Raw genomic sequence first — 25,584 nt, 5'->3', positions numbered from 1 at the left:
GCACGCACACTCTGGCCGTGTTTATTACGATGACGACGACGACGACGACGACAACGATGTGCCTATTATAATTCACGTCCGGATGAGCAGACTCCGATTCTTTTCAAGAGCAAAAATTGTTTTCTGTTCTTTTATAATGTATAATATAAAATATAATACTCTAAAACTGGACAATAATATGATCTAGTGTGATTTTCTGTTTTATCAATTACAATATTATACTTATACAACGTACCTATGCTATTGTCAAATGTTTTCATAGAATAGTTAAAAAGTATATTTTAATATATATAATATGTGATGTATACAATTTTTAATTCAATCATTTTTCGTACTCAGAAAAAATTATACTGATTTTTGTAAAATTTTTTCTTTAATTAATTGGTTAGTTGTCTAATTAACTTGATAATACATTACTTTTTACTTACTGTTGAAATATTTTAGCTTTTTTTAGTTGAATTAAAAATAATCTATCATTAGCTATGTGATGGAGACAACACATACAAGTATGGCGTCTTATTAATTATTTTCAATAACTTTTCTACCTCTGTCTATTGTGTCCTGTATCGTTATTATTTATTAGTTTCTACAGTCATTCCGCTTACGTTATATACACAATAAACATATTAATAATACACCATGATTTACGAACCTGCAATATATACGATTATATTTGCTTTTAAAGCCACCCTCAAAATCAGGTTCCGGATAAAACAACAATGACATTTTATCAAAGTAAACACTCTATGCCCCCACGACCGACAGCGTTTTGCAGTCAAAACTCATTGCATTTTAATTTGTGGTTCTGGATTGGCAAGTTTAAAAAAATAAAACGCCATTACAAAAATACGATCGAAACTATTATACCGACGGGCTTAGTTATAAAATATATATAAGCCTATATTGAAGATAATATTATTTCCTTACATTCGAATCGGTTGATTCTTTTTAACTCGCAACAACTGTTGTAACTACAGCTTTAATTTTGTCATCCATCGTTAGAGTTTAATAAAAAGATCCCTATTTTTCACATCATTTTTACCGTCTATTTTTAAGAGCACACGGATGACGATTCGGTTGTTGTTGAATAAACTTAGACGATGACCAAGCCGGAGAATAGCTGGATTATAATATTTTTTTCAATATAATATAATTATTATTGAACCACTGTTTTTTTCTTTAAATCTTAACGGTTGCCGAGTGCCAAGAAGAACTGGGCAAGTTAAGCTTCTTATCGATATTTAATTAACGCGTACAATTTATATTCATATAATTTATTATGTATTTTTGTTCAATATTTTTATTATAAAACAATTGTTTCTATTAACATTTGTTTTTATTACAGTATTTTATTTATACATTATGTACATTTTGTACATTAGCATATTTATCCGAATTATTTTTAGCTAACAACACTTTCTTAGTCCTTCAAATCAGTGTCGAAAAAATCATGAGCACCTATGAAAACCTTAAATTTTTTTCAGGGCCAATTACAATTTCGTCTTCCTCAAATCTAAGATAATGTTGCCCGCTGTTTCATGGTTCTTTTTCGGATCCCGATACGCGCATTACGTAATAATATAATATTATAAGCTCGGCCAATTATAAAAATGTGATTTACGTGGTAAAAAGACGACGTCTACAAAAAATGTTGACGGGGAGAATAAAAAACCAAAACAGAAATTGAGCTACATCGCCTTGACACGTTGCTGCAGTGACAACGGGTCAAATTACGAGTCGTCAAGATGAGAGTGTTGCGTCGATTTATGTTATTATTTTATATTAAACGCTGATTCACCGCGTCCCAAGAAGAGGGCGAGAGCCGCAAGCAATTTGAACGACACGCGTGCGACGATGACATTGCGACAACTTTGGACCACGATGATGACGAACACGTCGTTGGCTTGGCTCTAATGAGAACGGTTTTTGGGCTTTTCTATTATTATAATATTATATTATATTGCAACGATACCGTCCACATATAACATCCGATACTGTTACAAGACTAAGATGTATAGTTATGATATTAATAATATGCTGTATGATTATATTATGGTAGGCGTAGGTACCTATACTATATATTACAGGATGTCGAATAATTATAAAATCTGCTGCAGTGGACGAAATTGCATATAGTGGTACAAAGTTAGATCGATATTTATTATATATATTACCTAAAAAGGTTGAAAAGATAATGAAAATAATTAACTCAAGTTAAGTGAACACGAGATCGTAAAATTAGGAGTTAACAATAGTAGTTAATGAATAATAGTTTAATAATAATAATAGAATATACACGTGTAATACATTATATTATATTTTAGGTGATAATTATTTTTATCGATCTTGTTAAGTATTTTAATAATATTGTCTTTCAGAAGTTTTCTAATGTTTGAAATACATTTTTTTTATTATTGATATTTTTACAACTTTGACGACAATGAACACTTTTTTACGGGATTAGTCAAGTTACTTTTTTAATGATGGTACCTACAAAAACTTCTTTTTTTAAATAATTTTTTTTTTTTATCTTGATTTTAGTATAATCCTACATTAATACAGAAAGAAACGCTTATAAATAAAGTTTGTCGAAAAACTAAAAATAATATATTAAGAAGTAAAGATAACAAGCGAAAGAAAAATTAATGAATTTAACAAAAATAACGTGGTAAAATAAAACATTTAACTATTTTTTTCTTTTTTTAATTAAAATATAGTTAAAATTGTATATTCTATATTATACGTACATCGCCGTGCCTAACCTAACCATACCTATTATTATAAATTATGTACTGTATTTATAAAATAAAATATTATCGTAAGTTATCTGGCTAAATATATTATGCAATAGTCATTCGTTAATCGTTTTTTAATTAATTCAGCTCCACGTTTGTGGTATTACGTTTATACGATTTTGAATTTAATCGATTAGAGATAATTCCAAAACATGATTCATCGTATGTAAACTTTGAGTTCTAAATGAAAGAGGGATTAACGACTGCAGGTTATTATTACTCGCACGCTTTGTTTCATGTGAGACCAGCATCGAATCATAGGAGGTATGTATGATAATACAATCGCTGGATTAATCACGTTCTAGATAATGATATATTTTTTTCCGACAAAGATGATAATATGTAAATTTAGTTAGACACAAAATCTCAAAACCACCGTAAAGGTATTTGTTTTTATCCTCCCTCCTCTTGAGTCACTCACACACTAAAACCACTGACCAATAAAGTTATTTGCCAAAACCATCATCGAGGTCTTTCAATTTTTTTTTACCTAGACTTGCTGAGATATTGTAGTGACAGTACAACCAGGGATAGTGTATCCGCCTTTACCGTGTCACCAGTATAAATGGACAAATTATTTCGATCTCGACAACGTTTATGTAAATTTGCTTGAAAACACGGTTCCCCTTCTATATATACTTCCAGTCTAGATACACTTTTCACATGTGCATAAATCACTATTGAAAAGGGTAGTAAAAGTTTGAAAACACACACACACCCACACATATACATATATACAAATTTCCTGTTCAGAAATAAGAGAAATCGAATAAAATCAAACAAGAGATTTTTTTATACTCTTCTCCATCAGCTTTTCTCCATTTCCTGTCTAATACAATACGTCGCAATCAAGTGCCGTGAGTGATCGATCGATACACACGTATAAATATGTGTGTGTGTGTGTGTGTGCATCGAGAACCGGTGAATGAGAGAGAGTATAACGGTTAAGGACGGCTTTATGTGTATATATATAATGTACAATGAACGGCAGTAGTTCAGTGGTCCCCGTCGGTCATTAAATTTTCTCCGCTGCCTCTACCGAACAAACTGAGACAATAGGACTAAAAGCTCTTTGAGTGAGAGAGAAAGAGAGAGAGAGGAAGGGAGTGAAAGAGAGCAAAAGAGCTGACTTAAAACAATTACAAAGAGATTTGCTCTGCCGTATTAGCGTAGCAACTACATACGCCGCCGCCGCCCGTGTACGAGTCAATGCTAATACCCCTTTTGTACTGCTTCTCCATCGCCCCGCAATTCGACTGACGACGTCCTTATCAGGTGCGTACGCAAAATCCGATCCGATCAGTTTTCCCATTTCACGCTCAACAGATTATAATATGCGTGTATCTTCTAACGCAAGAGACTGAACAATGACGACTATATTATATACGTATAATAATATAATACTATACGGCCGGACAACGTGGAGTAATGACGTAAACGCTATAAATATACGTGTATATACGCAATATAGGGAGAAATTAAAATACTATGAGGTGGAATGGTAATTTGGGAAGGGGAATAAGGTCGAAATCCTTCAAAAGGACTCGAACGGATATTTTTCGTCGAAATTATACGATGATATTATTATGTGCAGCATTATATATGTTTGCGCGCGTACATAATTACCTACGGTTTTGTATACACCATCATAAACGCATGAATATATCATATACGTTTGTATAATATACTGTATATAGGTAATCTTGCAGTTAGTAGCTATGTATTAAAAATATATAAATATTAAGTATGAATCATAAACGATTAATTTTGAATATTGAGTGTCACTAAGTATAATATTTATATTCTCTATCATTGCGATGCTCATTAGACTTATTGCATTATACAATAATACTAGCTACACGAATTTTTTTAAACTATTTTTTGTATACTCGTATATATTTTAAAAACATTCAAGCTATACTATGAAAATATTATTTTGTGAAAATATAAAAATTAACTAAAATATCAGTGTACAAATTACAGTTAAATATATGCAATGTTAGACTAAAGTTTTTGTGTAAAAATTAATTTAATATTACATCACGTATAATTAATATAGATACATACAGTATTGTGATAGTGGAGAAAAAATTTATAATCTGGATAATTTTTACAATGCATACCGCATTTTATATTATGAAAAAAATTCCAAAAAAGAGTCGAAAAGAACGTTATATATATGTATATACCTAGTTAAATAAATAAACACTTTCGATCGTGACCTACACCCGATTGGGTGACGACGGCGATGGGTTCATTTTCCTGTGCAAACACGTCAAAGCTCAATTATTATATTGTACCTATCTATAAACACGCGCGTGCTATTTTCTGAAGCTGCAATACGCACCGGAATACTGATTCGGGATTTGACCGTTTAGAGCGGAGAGATTGAGATGGAAATGATTATGTATATATTACCGAGTTATGCTGGAGGTGAATATTCCGGAGTAGAAACAATTGTACACAAAATAAGTAACGTACACATACAGAGTGATTCATCAAGCACGATTTCCATCTTTACATTTAATAATACATTTATTCAAATTCTGATTTTTTTTAAATTTTTAAGCATGCTTTGAGACTGTATTTAAAAATTCTTGAGGTTTTTCCACTATATAATTAATAGTGTCATGTTACGATACAAACTTCTGATTTTTAATAATGACTGCTCATTTACTATAAATTATTTAGTGGTTAATTTCTAAGAGCATTTTGATGTACCTAACTAAAAATGTGTAAACTAGTAATTTTCAATTATTAAATTTGAATGGTTTTACGAAAGTATAAAATAGAATACTATTAATATGCTATGTAGGATTTATTACAGTTGGATTTTTTTAAATATTAATTAATATATAATATTACATTTTTAGAGTATAGAAAAGGTGTGGTAGAAGAGTCGTCATATGAAGTTCTTGGTTTTTATCCCTAAGAAATACAAAAACATTTCAATAATTCAATATTATCGTTGAGTAATTATATATTTGAAAATTTCGAAAAATCAATTTTTTAATAACTGCAGCATTATTGAAAAATATAAGGGGGTAAGAACATTTAGTGAATCACTCTGTATATCCATATATTATAAGCGCGTGTACATATTATATTTTGTTGTGTGTTTTGTTAATGTTATACGATGACGAGTACCATACTATATATTTTATATATATACATACGTATTCTAAGAGAGGAGGAGAGAGATCGAGAGATCTATTTCGGATGCAGACGAGCATTACATTTGCATGAACAAACAACGTGAGCGGGGTGGCGGGCCCGCGGCCATCAACTTGTTGATTAAACATTGGCCAATAGCATATATTTATATACATATATATATATATCTACATAGAGTGAGAGAGAGAGTGGCGTGATCTACGTACAGTGTATATATTATAATTTACGCATCTATATATATATATATATATATATATATATATGGCGGCCGTATATAACAGCAGTGCTTAAGCACTCGAGTTCCGATTGAAATCGCTACTATGTATATTATTATACACGCAATCCCTAAAGACTTGGGTGGCTGTTCAACGTGTTTCCATATAATACGACATGTATATATTAACATTGGCGGTAGCATTGAACGACCACCGTCCCTATTATTTTATCGAGTATATGCAAAGCGTTTATTGCCGGTCGAATGTTTATACGTGTGTATGTATATATTGTATAGGAGATACGTATTAAATTATCGCCGTGGTTGTTTTTTTATTATTATTATTATTACTATTATTGCTCCGCGAAAACGATCGAAAAAAACAAAACCACTCGGAAATATTGCACATTGTTTTCCGCACAGATTTTTCACTTTAGAAATCAACATTCAGCCGAGCTATCTATACTGTAGTCAGTATAGGTTATAGAATACTATTTTCGTATATTTAATTATTATTATTTTTTGATACATTTTTAGGAAAATTTTTTTTCACTCAAATATAACATTACAATTTAATATGTTATACGTTCATTGCATTTAATAAATTCAGCTTATATCCCTATAGAAACTTTGTACCATACATTCTATTTAAAAACACTTTAAGCCTATTAATGTATATTGTAAACTAATTCATTATAAAACTTATGGATTTAAAATGAATTAATAGGTATAAATTTGACGCATCTACATGATGCATAAATATTTGTATTATGATTTATGAACACGTATTATTTTTACTCCCCGAAATTATCTATTGTTGGTTATTAACTGATACATATTATATTATAAAAATATGTCCGAAAATAGCATTTCTAATCACAAAAGAAATATATTAGTTATAATTTAATATACGTAATATGTTATTTAAGTAGGCACATTGCATATATCAATTTGATAACAATAGTTTAAAATATGTTCAAATCTCATTAAAATAAAATAATATTAACGCTAGCTTAAAGAAATAAAAATTTAAAAAAAAAAAATGTTTTGAATATTTCATTTTAATGAATAACAAAAAGAGCTTACTCTGCAGCAATATAAAAAGTAGATGTCACGAAATCGTCAGTTGTCAAGAAGACTAAATGGCGGGTAGACATTGAAACGGACGTTAATAAAGACGTCCAGATAGAATTACTGTGTCATCGTTATATACTCGTTTACAGTTTGGATCAAGAAAAACTATATTTTTACAAAATAAAATACATAGCAAAAAATATGTTTTAAACGATTTTAAAAATTGAACAGCTGCGAGCAAAGTATATGTACTGCAGTGCGCATTATTATGCTATCGCAAACTAACACGCGTACATTATGTTATTATATAATATACCAAATGGCCCGACGGAAAGTCCTAAATTACAGACTTAAATATATTACAGATTTCATTTAATAACGCAATCATTTTAACTATATAAAATAACTACGAGATTTGTTTTTTTTATTATGTAGAAGTATTCCATTTCCAAGTAATATTATACAGGAATATTTTAAAACTTAACTAATAAATCTGTATAAGTTTATAGTATGTACACGGAAATTTGTTCACCATTCTCCAGTCGTTATGCTGGCCTAAAGTTTTAAAGTTTGAACTATAATAATATGTTATCTACAATGGTAAACGTATATGTTTCGATTAATATCTAAATGTATTTGTCAGAAGTATTTTCGATTTAAATTCAAAACTGTTATAATAATAATATATAGTACGACTCACCATGCAAAGGAGGTGACCAATTTTTTTTTTAATTATGCAATTATGAAAATCTAATTTTTAGAATTTTTATACATAGATACTTAAAGACTATAATGGGATTTTTTTTGTTTTGTTTTTCAAACAAGAACCCTCATTTTCTGCTATAAATTATTAAACGGATAATTTTTCTAAAAATTTTGACGTTTGAAATTGAAATTCGAAAAATTAATATTAAAATTATTTCATTTAGTGTACTTAAGCTGAATAATCCATTAAAAAATAGGTTTAAAAGATATGTGGAGTTTATTTTAGCAATTTATATTAGTCTATCAACAAATCAAGTTAATTTCAAGAATAAAAAAATATTTTCTTTAAGTAGGTATATTTAAAAATCACAATGCTAGGCGAATTACTCTGTATAATGTATAATATATTATTACGAAGAAAACTATTTGTCGATATAAATTTGGGGTTCAAGCTATGGCATTACAAGAAGGATGTGAGATATCAAAAAATGTGTATGTAAAATAAAATAAAATAAAATGTCAATGTCAAAAATATTCATAAAAGTTAAATAATAAAAAATCAAATTTACATCCTGTATTTGTAGTCAGTGAATCAGCAAGAATAACTACAAACAATAAGACACGGCACAAACACTATAAACGTAATAAGCCATTTAGCTGATTACAGTACCTAATTATTTAAATCAATATATATTTTTTTTGGTTGATTATGTATATAAAATAATACATTACATTTTTACTTAATCCCAAGCCTTTTCTATTTATAATCACAATAATTAATCAAGAGCGGAATACTTTTCTAAAAATGTTTATGTATTTATTACACTAAATATTGAATACCTAAGTATAATTTTTCTTTAAGAAAATACGTACATTATAAACTTCACTTGTCTACACTGTAAAATATGTTCATTAAAAAAGAAAATTATATTATCATTATCAATATTCGTTACACGCTTAGAAAAGTACCTACCTATTCTGCTTTCAATTATGAAATTAAAATACTATTTAGATTTTCACTATAGAATAATTAAAAATTGAAACGAAGAGCTCGTTATACGTACATAATTGTGCAATGGTTATAAAATAATGAAAACATTTTTATTTTAAAACACTGACAAATCGATTTCGAAAAATTAGTGTAGCCGCATTTAAATGGGTCGCCTCGTGTATATATATACATGAACAAAAATAACTTCCGACAAAAAGCTCCGACAGCAGACAATATTTCTTGTAGGGCATGATATTATTTTCCCATATACACAGGCACAGTGACACGCACACGCACACACACATGCGCGCGACCGCGTATATCGCACACTACGACTCGAATGTAAATGTATATACCACATATAGATATAATATTTTATTCGATGCCAAATGCGAGGAAAAGCGGTGTTGGTTGTGAAGCCGAAGGGTAGAAGGGTCGTCCGCTTTTATACGGACCTTTTTCTTGGCGCCCGGTCCGAATATCTGTCTGGCGCCAAACGTCCGCCGCTGTCGCCGTTGCCGCTGCCTCCGCCACTCGTCCGTTCCACGGCGTCTGTATTATTATACTCGAAGTAGCGCCTTTGCGCGAACGTATTTTTATGTACGAAAACGCGAAAATCGGGTCGACGTCTCTATACGCGGTATTCCCTCATCGGCGACCACCACACAATCGTTACGCGAATCTCGGCCTGCGACGAGACGGATATAATAACAATAATACGCAGTTCTCCGGAAAACTCGTCTGAATGCCATAACGCGCGATATAAATCCAGCTATAACGCTCGTACGTTCTGTACGGCGGTATAGGTGGTACATGTCGGTATAGCACAAAAGCTAAGTAAACTTGTTTCGGCGCACAACCGCTATACGACCTCGGTATGAACGAAGATTATGTGCTACCGTAATACAAGTTCCACACTAATCGTTCGTGTTCCTGAAAAAATGTATTTTGAATAAACTATCGTTTTAAGTATGCCAGCTCGGTGGACGTTTCGGTTTGTTTTACTGAAAAACGTCAACCATACGAGACGAAAAAACGATAATACAATTTATGAACACGTATATGCGCGTACACAGACTTCATAATGGGCACGTCAAATTCGATGAAAAATTGCAAAATAATGAATTAATACCGCCGTCTTTCATTGAGTAACGGATTACGACGAAACACAACAAATGCGCAGCGTGTTTCATTTTAGTTCGGTCGACTATAATAATAATTAATTACAGAGAAAAATTTAAGCGTCGCGATCGGATAATTCAGTGCTGTGTATATACAATATAGCAATTTCCTTGTTTATATGGCTTATGTAATAAATTAAGTAATATAGTACGTTTAATATATGTATAGCGTATATATGTGGCGTCGGAGAGGGTCCCGTTGATGTTATTGTCGTCATCAGTGCTTTGGATGTATTTTTTTTTTTAGGGTGCGTTCCAGTGGAGCGGCGACAACGGCGGCAGTCCATTAAACGCCTGTATCTCTTAATCAAAACTCCTCCTTCGGTGACAATGAGTTATAGCCCCGGCAGTGATGACTTGAATATTAAACGAAACCGGAGAATATTTGCGGATAACGAAGGGCAGAAAAAAATTATAATAATGCACTAAAACGATACACCCCCATCCTGTAACGTAGTCGTACGATTTCATAGTATTCTTTAAATCACAATGTGGCACCGAATTGTTTTTCGACCTACGACGACAACGACGCGCGATCAAATAAACTACCTATCTACACCGAAACGTGCAACCCCCTTAAATAATGATAACATTAAAAAAAGCTATAGCGGACACCGAACAGTCCGCTAAATCGTATAATTTAAATAGATTTAATTCATGTTTAAAATATAATATTATTTTATACATTAAAGGTATATGCGTAGTTTTACACAAAAGATATCTAAAATAAGGCTGCAACAATATTTGTTTTTAATATTATATAACCTTTTCTCGTCGTTGCGTACGACGCTCAGTAGTATTTTTGTAGTACTATACTATACTATAGGTATTAAAGGTAGTAGGCACACACTTCAGGATGAATAATACTCGTATATCGGCGTATCAGATAAAAATTATTGTAAATATTTGCAAATATCACTGCTTCAATAACAAAAATATATTAAATGATATTGTCGTTTCTATTTCATTTTTATCTCGTTCTAACCGAGTAAATAACATAATCGATATTTACTCAATCCGTATGAGTGAGTAAATACAAATAATGATCAAAAAAACAATCAATTCATATTTTCATATTCTTGTTTTCTAAGAATGGTTTTCGAGATATTAAACTTTGATGACTAATAATCATATCGGATTAATAAATAGATTTTTTCCCTATCTCTATTTATGTATCTACTTTTTAATTTATTATTAAACTTTTATTAAAACAGTACTGAAACAAAATGCAAATGTATTTGATTTTTTGAATATAATTATGTGTTTAAATTTCTTTGCCTGAAATACAACATTCTAAATTGTATTTCCAACAAATATTTTCTCATTTTAATGTTAAACTCTGGTCATTTATCGATCGATTGTGTTAAAGCTTATTACAAAGACAGTAAAATATGATTTAACGCCCGTTTAGTCAGAGTAATGTTTCGAAAAGAAAATATTTTGGCGATTGGCACGAACAAAGTTAAAAAAAAACACACACACTATACTAATAACTGAACTCTGTATTTATTATACAACTACCTACTTGAATTCTGAACTATAATTTAGAACCTAAATTGTAGGTTACCAAAAACTGAAGGTTTTATTCAATACACTCTATAGTCTTGATAAAAATACGAATAATTCGACAAAAATCATAAAAACTATTTCCTAAACTAGATATAAAAATCTAAATTGTTGGAATATTACAATAATTATTAGAATATGGTACTAAAATAATAACGACATAATTATGTCATCAAATCTTTGATATCTGTTCTCTTTATTAGTAGTATAACATCATATTGTGAACTCATGGAAGTTTATTGGCTTTTGTTAGTTTTAACCAATGGTGACGAAGAGAAGTGGTCAGAGGTTTGCAGCGTCGGGACAAAGGTTGCGTCAACTAAAAGGGTTTTCTTTCTGTTCTTTTCTTTTTCATTTTTTTATCCGTCCGCACTGCAGAAATCTATTTCACAGATTGTACCGATAAGTCGAGTATATAAGTATATATTATTAAACGGCGCAAAAGAGGGCTTGGAAAACAGCGACAGAAGCGGTGGTATCCTTCAGGAACGTTTAATTACTCGGAGCAACAGCGAAAATAAATGACAATGAAGACGATCGAATCCCCGTGAGTATACGCTCCATACAAACGACGGGTTCTAATACCGGGGATTTGCGTGTAACGGCGATTTATATTGTTTTTACTTTCAATACGAACACTTGGGTTCCACACTTATCGAGATTAACCTCGACAGTGCCGACAGCGTAGATATAAAACGCGTCGGTAGTCGTTTGTGTTTTTTTTTCGTATTCGAATCATTACGATAATCTCGAGCCGTTGTTCTCAAAAGATGTTCGACGCATTCGAATTCATTATAATATATATACACATTATACAAGGTATGAACCGTCGCGTTCTCCCGGTTTTCCAATACTCAGCTATCAGGGTAAAACGTTAAAACACGAAAGCCAGATTTAAAACTTTATTTTATTTAATCTAATTTCGCACGAATATTTTGTTACCGAAAATATTCATTTTTTTTTTTTTTTTTTACTCACGTACAGTTCATCATGGCAATACAATTACATCGGTGAATTGTAATTAAATTGTAGTTTATAAGTTATAACTAATAAAATAATATTATAATATTATATAGTTGTTTTAAAAAAAAATTTTTTAATTTTTCTAAATTAATAATATTTAAATTGATTACGTAACGTGCATCGTCTAGAGTTGTTTGTAGTAATTAAACATGTAAATATGTAATATTTTACTATATGCACACTTATAGATTTTTACTACGAACACATTTGAGTAAAACACATTTTGTGGCTTTTTATTTTCTCTGTAATATTGTTATTATTGTTATTATTGTTATACTGTACCCACGTCGATTTTTTTTGCAAGGTAGTTTGCAGACCACATATTATATATACTATGCCATTTGTGATTCGTGTACGACAACGATAGTTTTAAAATCCATTAAAATTATTAATCATTATTATTATCACGTGAATTGAAAAGCTAACCAATATGCACATTGCACATGTATGAGAAAAAGTATACGGTGTATAATAACGAATAGGACGGTGTGCCGGTTAAACGACGAAAAGCATCAAAAAATATTATTCGTGTTACAATAGTCATTAACTATATATAATTATATAGTGACAACAGTATTGCCGATATTAAATTATATTATTACAGAAATAATAAAAATAATTTTATAATAACTATTATTATTATTATTATTACTATGAATTATTATCAAACGGAGGTCGACACGTGGCCATTAGGTCGTATACCTATGTATAATATGGTACTATTATGTACAACGTGCAGACATCCAAAAAGGGAGAGTATTTACCTATACAACTGCACCGTAACTGCTATAAATATAATATAATATCGTATAATACTCTGCGCACCGCCCTACCACTGTACCTTTTGTACGGACGTTATCTCGAATTTCTAGATGAGTTAACACCCTATATTTTGCGGACCGATATTAAAAGTCTCCGCCGCCCGTAAAAGGTGTATAAGTGTATACATATACACAGAGGCACCTACGCTTATTTTTCGCACTGATTTGTACTTTTTTATATTCTCTTTCTCCTTTTACCGTCATATAAATTAAATGAAGTTTGTTGCCCGACAAAAGCGAGTTAAATTGTATTATACATGTACAATGTACATATATATTTCATTACGCGCGTTTCACATCGCATCTGTATTACCTATGTATATTGTTACGCTGCAGGTAAAAAAAACCTTCGAAACTTTTTCAACTATAAAGCGTTTGACGCGCATTTACACATACCTCCTATTGAACGCGTTCGACGTCCGTATAATTATAGACATAATGCAATGTGTATTGTTTATGACGTACCAATAGTTCATTACGCGTTCAATATATTATTATATATATTATTAATATTTCATAATTATTAAGAGTCTTAGACCTCAGTAGTACAGTGTAGGGCTGTTCGTAAAATTTCAATTAAAATTTTAAATCTTTAACCGAACACCAATCATCGGTGTATTAATCTCAACAAGCCAACAAACTGTGGTTTACGCCCGTACTATTTACAGCTAGCTGCTAGCTGTGACTTCTCAAGTGACATGAACAAATCCTAGCAAATACTAACAAATATACAATTAAATTTGGGTAAAATGAAGAGTAAGCACGTCATTGACTATTAATTAATCTGTATTTATTAATATACACTCCATAAATAATTTTATAAATTAACTATATACAATATACATACAAACATTTGACGCATTATTATATCATAATGTGAATGTAATAATTTAGACGAAACTACATAAGCGAATAGTCTGTTCAATGCGGCGCCTTAGATTCGATCGCCATTGTCTTAAACGGTGTTTTCCCGTTATTATTATTATTAATATATTATTTGATTTTTATGTCAACGTCAAATGGCATAAAAGTTATACAGAATGACACTAATGGCGTGGATATGAAAAGTTTGTCGAAACACTAATGGACGTCAGCTAAAAGCATCCACGGAAAAGCAATAAACATAATTGACGATAGTAAAGGGTTTTTTTTCATATTATATTAATGATTACGCGGTAGCGACGGGAAAGGATATCGTCGTTCGTCGCCACGAGTGTGTCGTGGTTAAATCGTGCGTGTTGTCACGCAAATGTACAATAAGTCCCATGGTGTGGTGCGATTATTTTCAGTAAAAACGTGTCAATTTTGAAAAAAAAAATAATAAAAGCTTAAAAACAACAATAACAAAAAATTCTTTTAGATATTATACAATGTAATTAATTTATCAAAGCTATATGTAAAAGCCATATTATATCCTACCATATTATGTCATGTATGTACATATATATGTATCATATACAGAATGAGTCATTAAGCATGCATACCGTTGTTTTTTTCTTCAATAATACAATTATACAAAATCAGATTTTGGAGCATTTAAATATACTAACTTAATGATCATATATTAAGATTCATAAGATTTTTCTTGCTACTTATAAAGAATGACCCGTCAGGATACAAACTTTTGTTTAATAAATGAGAATTTGTATAAATGGTCCAAGTACTCAAATCAATATTATATCAATTTTATATTTTTGTCGAACCATTTTTAAGATTATTTAGTAAAACATTTTCATAGCTGAGTAACTGTTAATTTGAATTTTTAATAAAGTACCTACATTAAAAATCAAAATTGTTCGAAAAATAATATTCACATGATAAATTACAGTAAAAAAGTGGATTCTTATTTGAAAATCAGACGTTTCTATCACCACAGAACACTCGTTTAATAGTAAAAATAATATCAAGGATTTTAAAATAAAGTTTTTAAGTGCTTTTAGAAATAACAAAAACAGAATTTGAATAAATATATATTATTAAAGGAAAAAAAATGAAAGTGTGCGTACTCGACAAATCACTCTGTGTAGCTATTGTCCAAATTCATCGTTTTTATTATAATTTATAATCTATTTTTTTTACCAACATCCGTGATAAATTATTAAAAAAATATCCATTATAAAAGATTGTTAAGTACCTAATCAATTTGCATATTATGTTTAATTTTTATCTTTAAACTGATATCACATTATTTTTATATTATTTGGTAAATTTAGAATAGAAGATATTGATAAAATAATTCTATTATCAGAAAAACGGATCATTATTTACATTACTACTGCTGTTACTTATATGCATATTATACATGTATACACACATAATTTAGGTACAAATATACCGTGCCGGACAAGATATAATATTTTTTACGGGGTTTTTATTTGTGATTAAATTCGAATTTAGAACAGAGAATATAGACGCGACTAAAGTAAAACCGATTAAAGTTAATGTGTTTAAACTATAACGTCTTTGTCGTCGTTTTCGTTGTCTAAAAGTAAGTGATACTGTCTTGAAAAGAAAAGGGACCGGCTCGGATTACAAAGATAAAAATAAAAGCTTTTTTCTAAATAATGTGTATATGTGCGATTGAGCCGTTTTTCTAGACGACTTTTGCATCACCGCAGCTATATAAATGACTGCCAAAGGACATTGCTTTGATAATATTACGGTCCGTATAATAAATATGAGTTTCTGAGAATATATACGTTTTATTGGATCGTTCATTAATACAATGAAAAAAAAACTGTTATTCTATAAACACGACACAGTAGTAATAATAAACGATTTTCTTGAGAAATAAATGGTGAAAAAATCTTATTTGGTTTTTCAACGCCAAATAATAAAACTCTATAAGAATTATAAGTAATGTATACAATAATCGTTTTCAAATACAACATAATATTATGTACATTTCAAAATTAAACGATAAAAAAATGTATATAAATGAAAACATTAGATAAGCAAAAAAAGCACAAATAGAAGCATATAATTAATTTTTTTAATCTTTTTGAATTTTAGATTAATTATATGATAAAAAATATTGATTTGAAAAAAAATTCAAATTTAGCTAAAAATAATTTACAGCATAAAAGATTGAAACAATAATGAACTTAAAAAGGGCCAATATATTGCATAATATTTATAGTCGTTTTTATAAAAACATAATTTCCTTATACCTATTGCATCATAATATAATGGAATTGGGTTTGTGCAGTGTCTGTGTGTGTGTTAGGGTCATAATAAATAGGGTGCAAGTGTGCATGGTATATTTATGAGGACAACATTATTTTATATGACATTCATTTTATTTTTATAAATGTCATTTAATAATTTTTGTTCAAATAAGTCGCCTTCTGGAATATTTTATTATATTTTGTGTAGAAATAATATTATTATCTCAATATATATATAAATATATTACTATAGATATACATTTTAATTATTGTAAAATGGGTATATTTATTATTATTAAATATTTATTGTTTAGTAGATAATTACATTTATTCAAAAACTTAACTTTCTTTTGTTAAAAAATAGTTAACCTAAAAAATTAAAGAACGTATATTATAGCTACAATATATATTAGAGCTATATTATAACTGCTTAAATAATATAACGCCATAAACTATTATAATAGATGTTTATACTTTCAAATTAAAGTAGATAAAAAAAAAAAATTATTCTATCATATCTTTTACTAATTATTTAGTACATTTCCAATAAACCAACAATATTTTACTGTGAAAACTATACCAAAAAATCAATCACACAGACGATTCTCAGTATTCGTGCGTGTTGATAACATAACTACTTGACTTTTGGGAGTTGGACAATCGTACATGAAATCCTCATTTTATTGCAATAAGCCTCAAGGGGAGAACATGGCTGCATTCCGCTGATAATGCAATTTTCCTTGGTAAACTGTTCCGGTGGATTATAGTGGAAATAAAATATGACTCTTTATAATACATAATCAATAAGCGTAACTTTTTAAAATTAAAATTGTTTTTTACGAATTACTTTAAAAATGTTGTTTATACCAAAAAGCTAATTTGTAATAAATTAGTATCTAAATATTTAATTAATTAAATTAAATATTAAATTTTTTATACAAATTTCATAGAATATTAAAGATGTAGTTAAAATGCTCAGTAGTAAAAAATTTTTCCTAAAAATGTATAAATATTCTATAAACACAATACGTTTTAATAAAAAAGTGGAAAAAATGTATAAAGTTTTAGAGGTATATCATTTTTTTAAATTTTAAATATCGTTTATTTAAACATAAACGTTTTTTTAATAGTTTTTAAAATAACTAATATGAATTAAACATTCATATTCTAAAAGAATTGTAATAAAACGCTAAGATCACAAAAAAATATATTACTTTTTTAAATGATAACTATTGATACTTCAATATAATTTTAACTTTTAAAATGATATCAATTTGTATTAATTTATATATATTTAGATTTATATTTTATTATTTTGTAACGATTTTTAATATTATTGCTTTTTATACCTAACAAGAATATATTTATAGTCTTTAGTTTATTACTGATAGATTATATTAATTATCATATATATAATTTTTCTAATTATATATTTATTTGATTTAGTCACAATGAATTCAAATTTTTAAAATTTCTAAAATTAAATGACACTTGGAGTACATTCAAATGAATTTAAGAATTCAGCCGAGATTATCTGATTTATAATTAAACTAAACTGAAAAGTAATACAATTTAAAAACCTACTATTTATTTTTCATAAACAGTTTTAAAATTATTCTCAAATACCAGCTATTTAGTAATTAACGTATTATAGTAATTAATTTGATCAATGTACAATATTATAGTTTACCATAAACTCACATTTTACATAAGATTATACTCGCAATATACGAAATTCTCATTACTTTTGCTATATTTTTTTGATAACTATTATTATTATTACATTTTAATCTGTATAACACTTTGAGATAAATACTTAAATTAAAAAAAAATTTAAACTAGAAAAGATTTTCGCCTTAAAACAACGATTCTCATTACCTACCCGTAAAAAATGTGTTTTATTATTCTCAAGTCTATGTTGCAAGTTTGTTATACCTAAAATAATTCAATTTCTAGGAACTTTCTCATACGATATTCATTACATTAGATTTCCTTATACCTATATTATACGCATCTGCGTTTTATTGCTAGCACGAAAACTTTCCGTTAATAAATATTTTAAACAATAAACTTACTTCTGAAATATTCGTAGAACTTTGTTCTTGACAATGGAAGCCCACTCTGGCAATGTTGGTGCCATAGTGATGTTTTCTGGGCTATGCTTTTTGTAGGTATTATGATGTTATCCATACTGCAACAATTTAATTTTCATAATAATTAAAACGGTTTGCTTACAATTTTTAATACACATACATTACATAAAATTCTATATACGTAAATATTGAAAAAAAATAACAGTTAAATTAATATTAATATATTAATACGTCTGATAAATAAGCATTTTAGTTAACTGTATAATTTATATATACATAACTGTGATAAAAAAAATTTAAAAAAGAAAACAGTAGGTACTATAAAAATTAACAATAAATCTATAAATAAAATAATATTTAATATCATAAAACATTGTATAATTTATATTAAAATTTAATTTAATAAATTATAATAAGAATGATTATTATAGTATTCTATGATTAAAATAATTTTAATAATGTAATATATCTACAATAATATAAATATTAATGCTGTAACTATTTTTTTTAATTGCTTATAATATAAGTTATTCTTATTTAACCATTATTATTTTGAAATTTTTTTTTCAAATAACAATGCACAATTTGAAATTAGATAATATACAATTTTCATAAAATGTAATTTTCATTTGACTTTAAATATATTTGAAACATACTTAATATCTTCAAATTTTATTTAATACAACAATTAATTAAGCACAAATTTACGATGATAATATTATTATCAAAATAATACAATGGTTCCTCCACTCCAATATTCCATTTATCTAAACTTAAAGTACTTAAAGATAAAAAATAATTAACCACTGTAGTTTAATAATATTGGATATTTTATACAACACAATTTTATGAAAATCTTCTGCTTATTATAAATATTATAATATAATTCTATTTTATGTTATCATATTTTTATAATTTAATGGTTTTAAATTAAATTTTTAACAATATTATTGTATTGATTTAAATAAGAACAAATATGGAAAAAATATTACCTAAATAGTAGAGATATTACTATAAATAATTATATTATATTGCCAAATAATATTATTATAATTTTAGAGTTTAAATTTATTAGTCAAGTTATTTATTTAAAATATTTAATTTAATACGATGTATTTTTATATTTAAATACTTTAATGGGAAAAATGATTTTCATTTAAAATAATGATTAATATTCAGTAAATATCAGACTTTCTAGTTGATATTTTTATTAATTAAAATATCATGTTCAAAACTAAATTTTGTACAATATCATAATAATTTCCTTTTAAAAGTGTAATTGAATGTAATTTTATATAAATTAAAATGTTAATATAGGTACCTTGTAGCTTTTATACTGATAAAAATAAAATATTTGACTGAGTATTTGATTATAATTTGATTCAAGTATTGGAAGCAAAAAGTATAAGTTATAAACAAATATATAAAACAAGCATTAAAACATTTTATGCAAGTTTATTAAAGTTTAAATACATTCAGTTTTTCACTAAATAAAGTTCTATGTACATTGGAAATATACCATCTTTTATGTCTGCATACAAATTTTATGAATCCCCCCAAAAAATAATCTCTTCCATTAAGATATTGACTGCATTTGACATAGATTCTATTCAAATAGTTATAATATTGTATACTATTCAGTGCTAAACAACTGAACAAACTTTAACAATATAATATAGCTGATTTTTAAAAACAAATGAATTATAACAAGAAAATAATATTTATATTAATCATTATTTTCAAAGAATAAATAAAATTAATTTTTATTAATTTTCTATGCATTATCTAATATCTATTACATAAAGATGCAACATAAATGTTGATATTTATTTACCATTTATGTTTTATAAAATATGCAGAAATTTATAATTTTATTATAGTAACTACATTAGTTAAAATGATGAATATTTTACTATTATAATTAAAATATGTGTAAAAAATAGTTTAATCACTCCATAATAATCATGTGTTGATATCAATTTAATTACTAATTCAATACTACGGGAAAAAAAAAAATAATACTACCATATTTTGGTATATATTTTTATAATATATTAAGTTACTATTTAAGTATAAGAAATCAATATTGCCTTTTTTTGATTTGAGGTGTTTTAACATAACAGTTCTCAATTGAATGAATGTACAAGTAAAATTTGTATTAGTAATAATTATATATTTTGAGTTGTAGTTTTAAATTTTATTTTATATTCATATAAAAATCAAAATTGTCACATTTATTTTATAAAATATTTGAATTGATATAAAACGAAATGTGGCAATTATGTTATTTATTGCAAAATTCCTAAAACTCAATTTTCTGATATCTAGTTGAAATTTAACAAAGTAGCTTAATATAAAAAATAATACCAGTAATCTTCGAGTAATCAAGTAATATGAACATATTATTGCAAAGTTTAAAAACTAAAGCTACACATTGATTGTATATTTGAGAATACCTAGATTCAATTTTTAATTGAATTTTCTCAAATTTTAGTTTTTTGAATTTTAGTAGTATTGTGAGATATATACATAAGCGTGTTTATAAATTACGTACTTATGAGTTATAAATATATATATATATATATATATATATATATATATTAGTCGTATATACGTATAGATAAAAATTAAATGTTTTATATTTTAAGCTAATATTTAAGACGATTAGCAGAATACAAATTTATAATGCATTATAACTTCTTGTAATGATTGTAACAAAACATAAAAATATACATTGATTTATATACAAAATATATTGTACATAAATAGATAAAATAATATGTCTAACCTTATATTTTAGAATTATGTCAACAAAATTATACATCCTATAATAATAAAATGCATATGTATGTGTGTGTTTGTGTAACTGTGTAAGTGATTTACAGTTAAGTCTATCGTATTCTTAGCTTTGAAATTTCGTATACAAATAACTTATACCCAAAAATATTTACTTCGAAGTCAATTTTTTAAATTTTACAATTTGAAGAGGGGTTTGCACAGGAAATAATTAAATAAAACGAATATTTTTTATTAATCTAAGGTTGCCATTAATCACATAAAATAAAATATTAGTTAAAATTGGACATATATTTAATTGAAACCGCTCTAATAACTGTATTAAAAATCGGTGCACATTTAACGGAGTTAAAAAAGGGGTAAAAAACCACGAGGAACGTTGTGAAGAATTAACTATGTACTGTATAATATAGTACCTAAGTGGTATACCTATACTATTGACCTTCTAAAAGGATATTATTCATCGTTGTTGTATCAATGTTTGTAATTAGTATAAAAATATAATATAATATTTTAATCAATAAGTTTAGATTTAATATGATGTAAATAATTTTGATATAGTTAAACAGATCATATTTTCAAAAAATATTTAAGTGTAAGCGCCTGCATAGTATATATAATATATATATATATTCGATCATATGTAAAACGTTTAATACAAATTTTGCGTTAATATCGTTTATATAAAAAATAGTATGCGTAAGTGCACTTTGTTGGGAGAAGTTTACTGAGAAAGGCTTAGTACCCCATCTTTCAAATAAACAATCATAGTTAATTTTAATTACCTTATATAATTTATTTTACAAAATAAAACGTAAATGATGTAATGTTATAAAGGTAATATATTCATTTATTTACTATTTAACTGGTTTTTAATTTAATACGAAGAGTATAATTTTATAATTAATTAAACATAATGCATTTATGTAACAAAATATAATGAATTAGTTCGGATAAGAAATATAGTGAGCCTTTACTACTATTTACAAAAGTTACTACGTAATAAATAATTATTACGTTACGTAATTCTGTAGAATTTTTCCAAACAAAAAAATTAAATTGAAAAAACTTTTGTAATTTCTTTCAAAAATAATTTCATTAAATATCTGATTTTTCTTTCAATTTCCTACCACATGGCATATTTCTTGTTATAACATTTGGAGGTCACCAGTTTATTCATCGGACTTCCCACACAACTGCTTATTGACACAACTATTTAATTCATAGAATATTACGTTTATAAAACCTTTCATGAATATATATTATTTCCTTTTAAAACTGTTATTGTTTTTATTATAATATAATATTAATATTATTTGTAATTGACAAAGGATAAAATTATATCCTTTGTTAATTACAAGAATAAATAAATAAATAAAATAATATACCATGTTACCGTTTTGAGTATAATTATCATGAAATGAAAAAAAAATTTAATTCATCAGAAAAATTTATTCTATTTAAGAATATCTATTTATTTATTAATAGGTAGATTCTTAGTATATATTATTTTAAAATTAAATTAAATTCTCAATGTTTTAGATTTGGACAACGCATATTTACGTGTGATGTATACCTATTGGTACTTAATTTAATTTAATTTTTTTAAATTATTTTTTGGGACCTTGTTCAAATTATACCTATTCTCTATTTTTACAAACGTTGGTTGTTGATTGACTCTAGATAAAAAATTAGAGAAATACCCGCAGGTATAACTTTTTTTCTAAGTAAGAATAGTAAAATAATTTCAATAAAATTTCAGTTGAGTAGGTATAACGAGTTAAGTAACTTAATTACTTTTTAAAAGACATATTGTGCCCAAAACTAGCTGACATTTACTTCTTAGTCGGTAGTGAATATTATAATGAATAATATTTATATTATAAATAAATAATTTACAACGGTTTGTATACTGACTGATTTCAGTGGTAAACTTTTTTTTTTTTTTTTGGATAATTTTTACAAGCTCTATTAAATATTAAATTAACAGGCATCTATGTATATAATGTTATTCCCCGGGTATAATCATATTATAAATCTAAAACTTTATCATATACCTAATAAGTACCTATACGTATAGCTGCAGGTTACGCGTGGAATACAATATACGTATGTTATATACCACGATACACGCATTAGAACGACTACATTTTCGGTATAATAATATTATCATATTGCAAAATACGTGTACGTACCATGTCTACGGCCCGGCAGCGACGACGGCGACGGCGACGGCGACGACGACGACGACGGCGGCGGCGACAGCGGAAAAGCGCGCGTATGCCCGTTCGATTGGTGAAACGTCGGCCGAGCGGCGGACAACCGGGCGGACGCGGAAAATCCCCGGGAAAGCCGATGAGCCGGGTCGGACGGGCGGTCTCGGCATTGCGCCGGCGCTCGTCTGGTGGCTCGCGGTTGGCAGGCGGACCGGGTGGTCGGCCAATGGCGCGGGCCAAAGTTCGCCCACGCTTGGAGGTGCCCCCGCGGCGGGAGTCGTCTACCCGCCAGGTCGTTGCGCCGCACGCACCTGACAGGTGCGCCGCGGAAAATGGCTACACTCGTCGGTGACTGGGATTGCGGGCGGGCGGCCGGGCTGGCTGGCTGGCTGCCAGGAAAAACGTAGTTCGTGCGGAAAACGGGTCGTGCCGCCGCCGATACATTTAGTTTTATTTTTCAAATAATTCCACTGAAAATATCGCATCCCATCGTGGCGTATACGATATACATATTATAATATAGTTATATGTAATGCAATAATAGTATTTAGTGTAGGTATAATGCGCAGCGGCAGACGAGTAGAAAATTCGGACCGGGTAAACTGTTTGAATGGCCCTCAAATTTGTTTTGTCCTGGATAAATTAAATGATTTTTTTTTCTTTAGGGATTTATACACGCCTATATTGAAAATTGTACAGAATATTATAATGCCCTTGAGTTAGTAATTTTACTAAACGAAATAACTCATATTTATCAACGCTTGATAAAAACAGAATAAATACCTATGTGGCTATGTATATCTAATATTGAATTAAAATAAGGTAGGTACACACTTACTACCTTCTACTAATAAATCACTTTTATCTTTAAACATGATAGTATAATGTCTTCAGCATTTTTTTCTACAATCATACAAACAAGAGTGCTGATAATTATCTATTATTATTATGAACAGCCCATTGCTCACTGTCAGCTATGGTAACCTAGTATTCAAATATTCAAATACAATTATTTATATTATGTGTTAGTTATACATTAAATATGGCGATTTTATGTGCATTTTAAAATAATATTCGATCGTTCAGTGGATTTTTTTTCAGCAATAAAATAAAATGATATGTATATTTGTGTAATAATTTCTATTTTTTAACTGTATTATGTATACAACTATTAGCTAGTATCAGGGATTCAATTTTTTTTGTATTATTACTATAGGTACAATATATATTATTTTAATAGTGACCAATAAATAATAAGTACTTACATAATTTTGGTATGCTAGTCTTTAGAAAAAAATTCATAGGGATTATAAAATATCTAAATCTTCCCAAATCCAATTTTTTGAATTTTAAAGTATATACTTATGTTAAAATTATATTTTTCAATACTGAGATTTTAACAATTAATATTATGATATTATACTATTCAATTATATACTGATCAAACATGTAAAAACGAATAGTGGAATAATAATTTGCAAAGTAGATGTATACTAGTTAGATTTTTATCATTTTTAAACAAATGCATTGTTTATACACAATATTCAATAATTTATAATAAATATTTAGAGTTAATAACTGGTTAAAGTTTAACCTTATATCAAACAAATATAGATCGAATTATTATGTAATTAGGTATACTAGATAGGTATATTTTGACTGTAAATGTATACCTATCTAGGTATATATCAGTATATAAAAATAATTCACTATAAATCAAAATATTTAAATTGATGAAAATAAAACTATCGGGAGAGAAAAATTTCAA

The 25,584-nt window shown here is 27.9% G+C and overlaps 1 protein-coding gene across 2 annotated transcripts in view; it reads right to left on the bottom strand.

Moving 5' to 3' along the window:
* LOC112595250 (vesicular glutamate transporter 1-like) overlaps window positions 1-23,935 on the bottom strand; it is a 79,138-nt gene extending 55,203 nt beyond the window's left edge. The window contains exons 1-2 of one of the 2 annotated variants that reach the window (XM_025340386.1): window positions 23,796-23,935; window positions 18,787-18,902 (exon numbers count right to left, since the gene is read on the bottom strand). In XM_025340386.1, coding sequence (XP_025196171.1) covers window positions 18,787-18,851 — 65 coding nt within the window. In that variant the 5' untranslated portion in view covers window positions 18,852-18,902; window positions 23,796-23,935. Of the gene's footprint in view, window positions 1-18,786; window positions 18,903-23,795 lie in introns of those variants that run through there. The other variant, XM_025340387.1, reaches the window with a different exon arrangement.
* Between the last annotated feature and the right edge of the window lie 1,649 nt (window positions 23,936-25,584).

The sequence above is a fragment of the Melanaphis sacchari genome, unplaced genomic scaffold (genome assembly GCF_002803265.2).
Source record: "Melanaphis sacchari strain LSU unplaced genomic scaffold, SCAv2.0 Contig261_pilon_pilon, whole genome shotgun sequence".
In the NCBI taxonomy this organism is placed as follows: Eukaryota; Metazoa; Arthropoda; class Insecta; order Hemiptera; family Aphididae; genus Melanaphis; species Melanaphis sacchari.
Note: the sequence above shows the minus strand (reverse complement) of the source record. Positions and strands in the feature narration are given on the sequence as shown.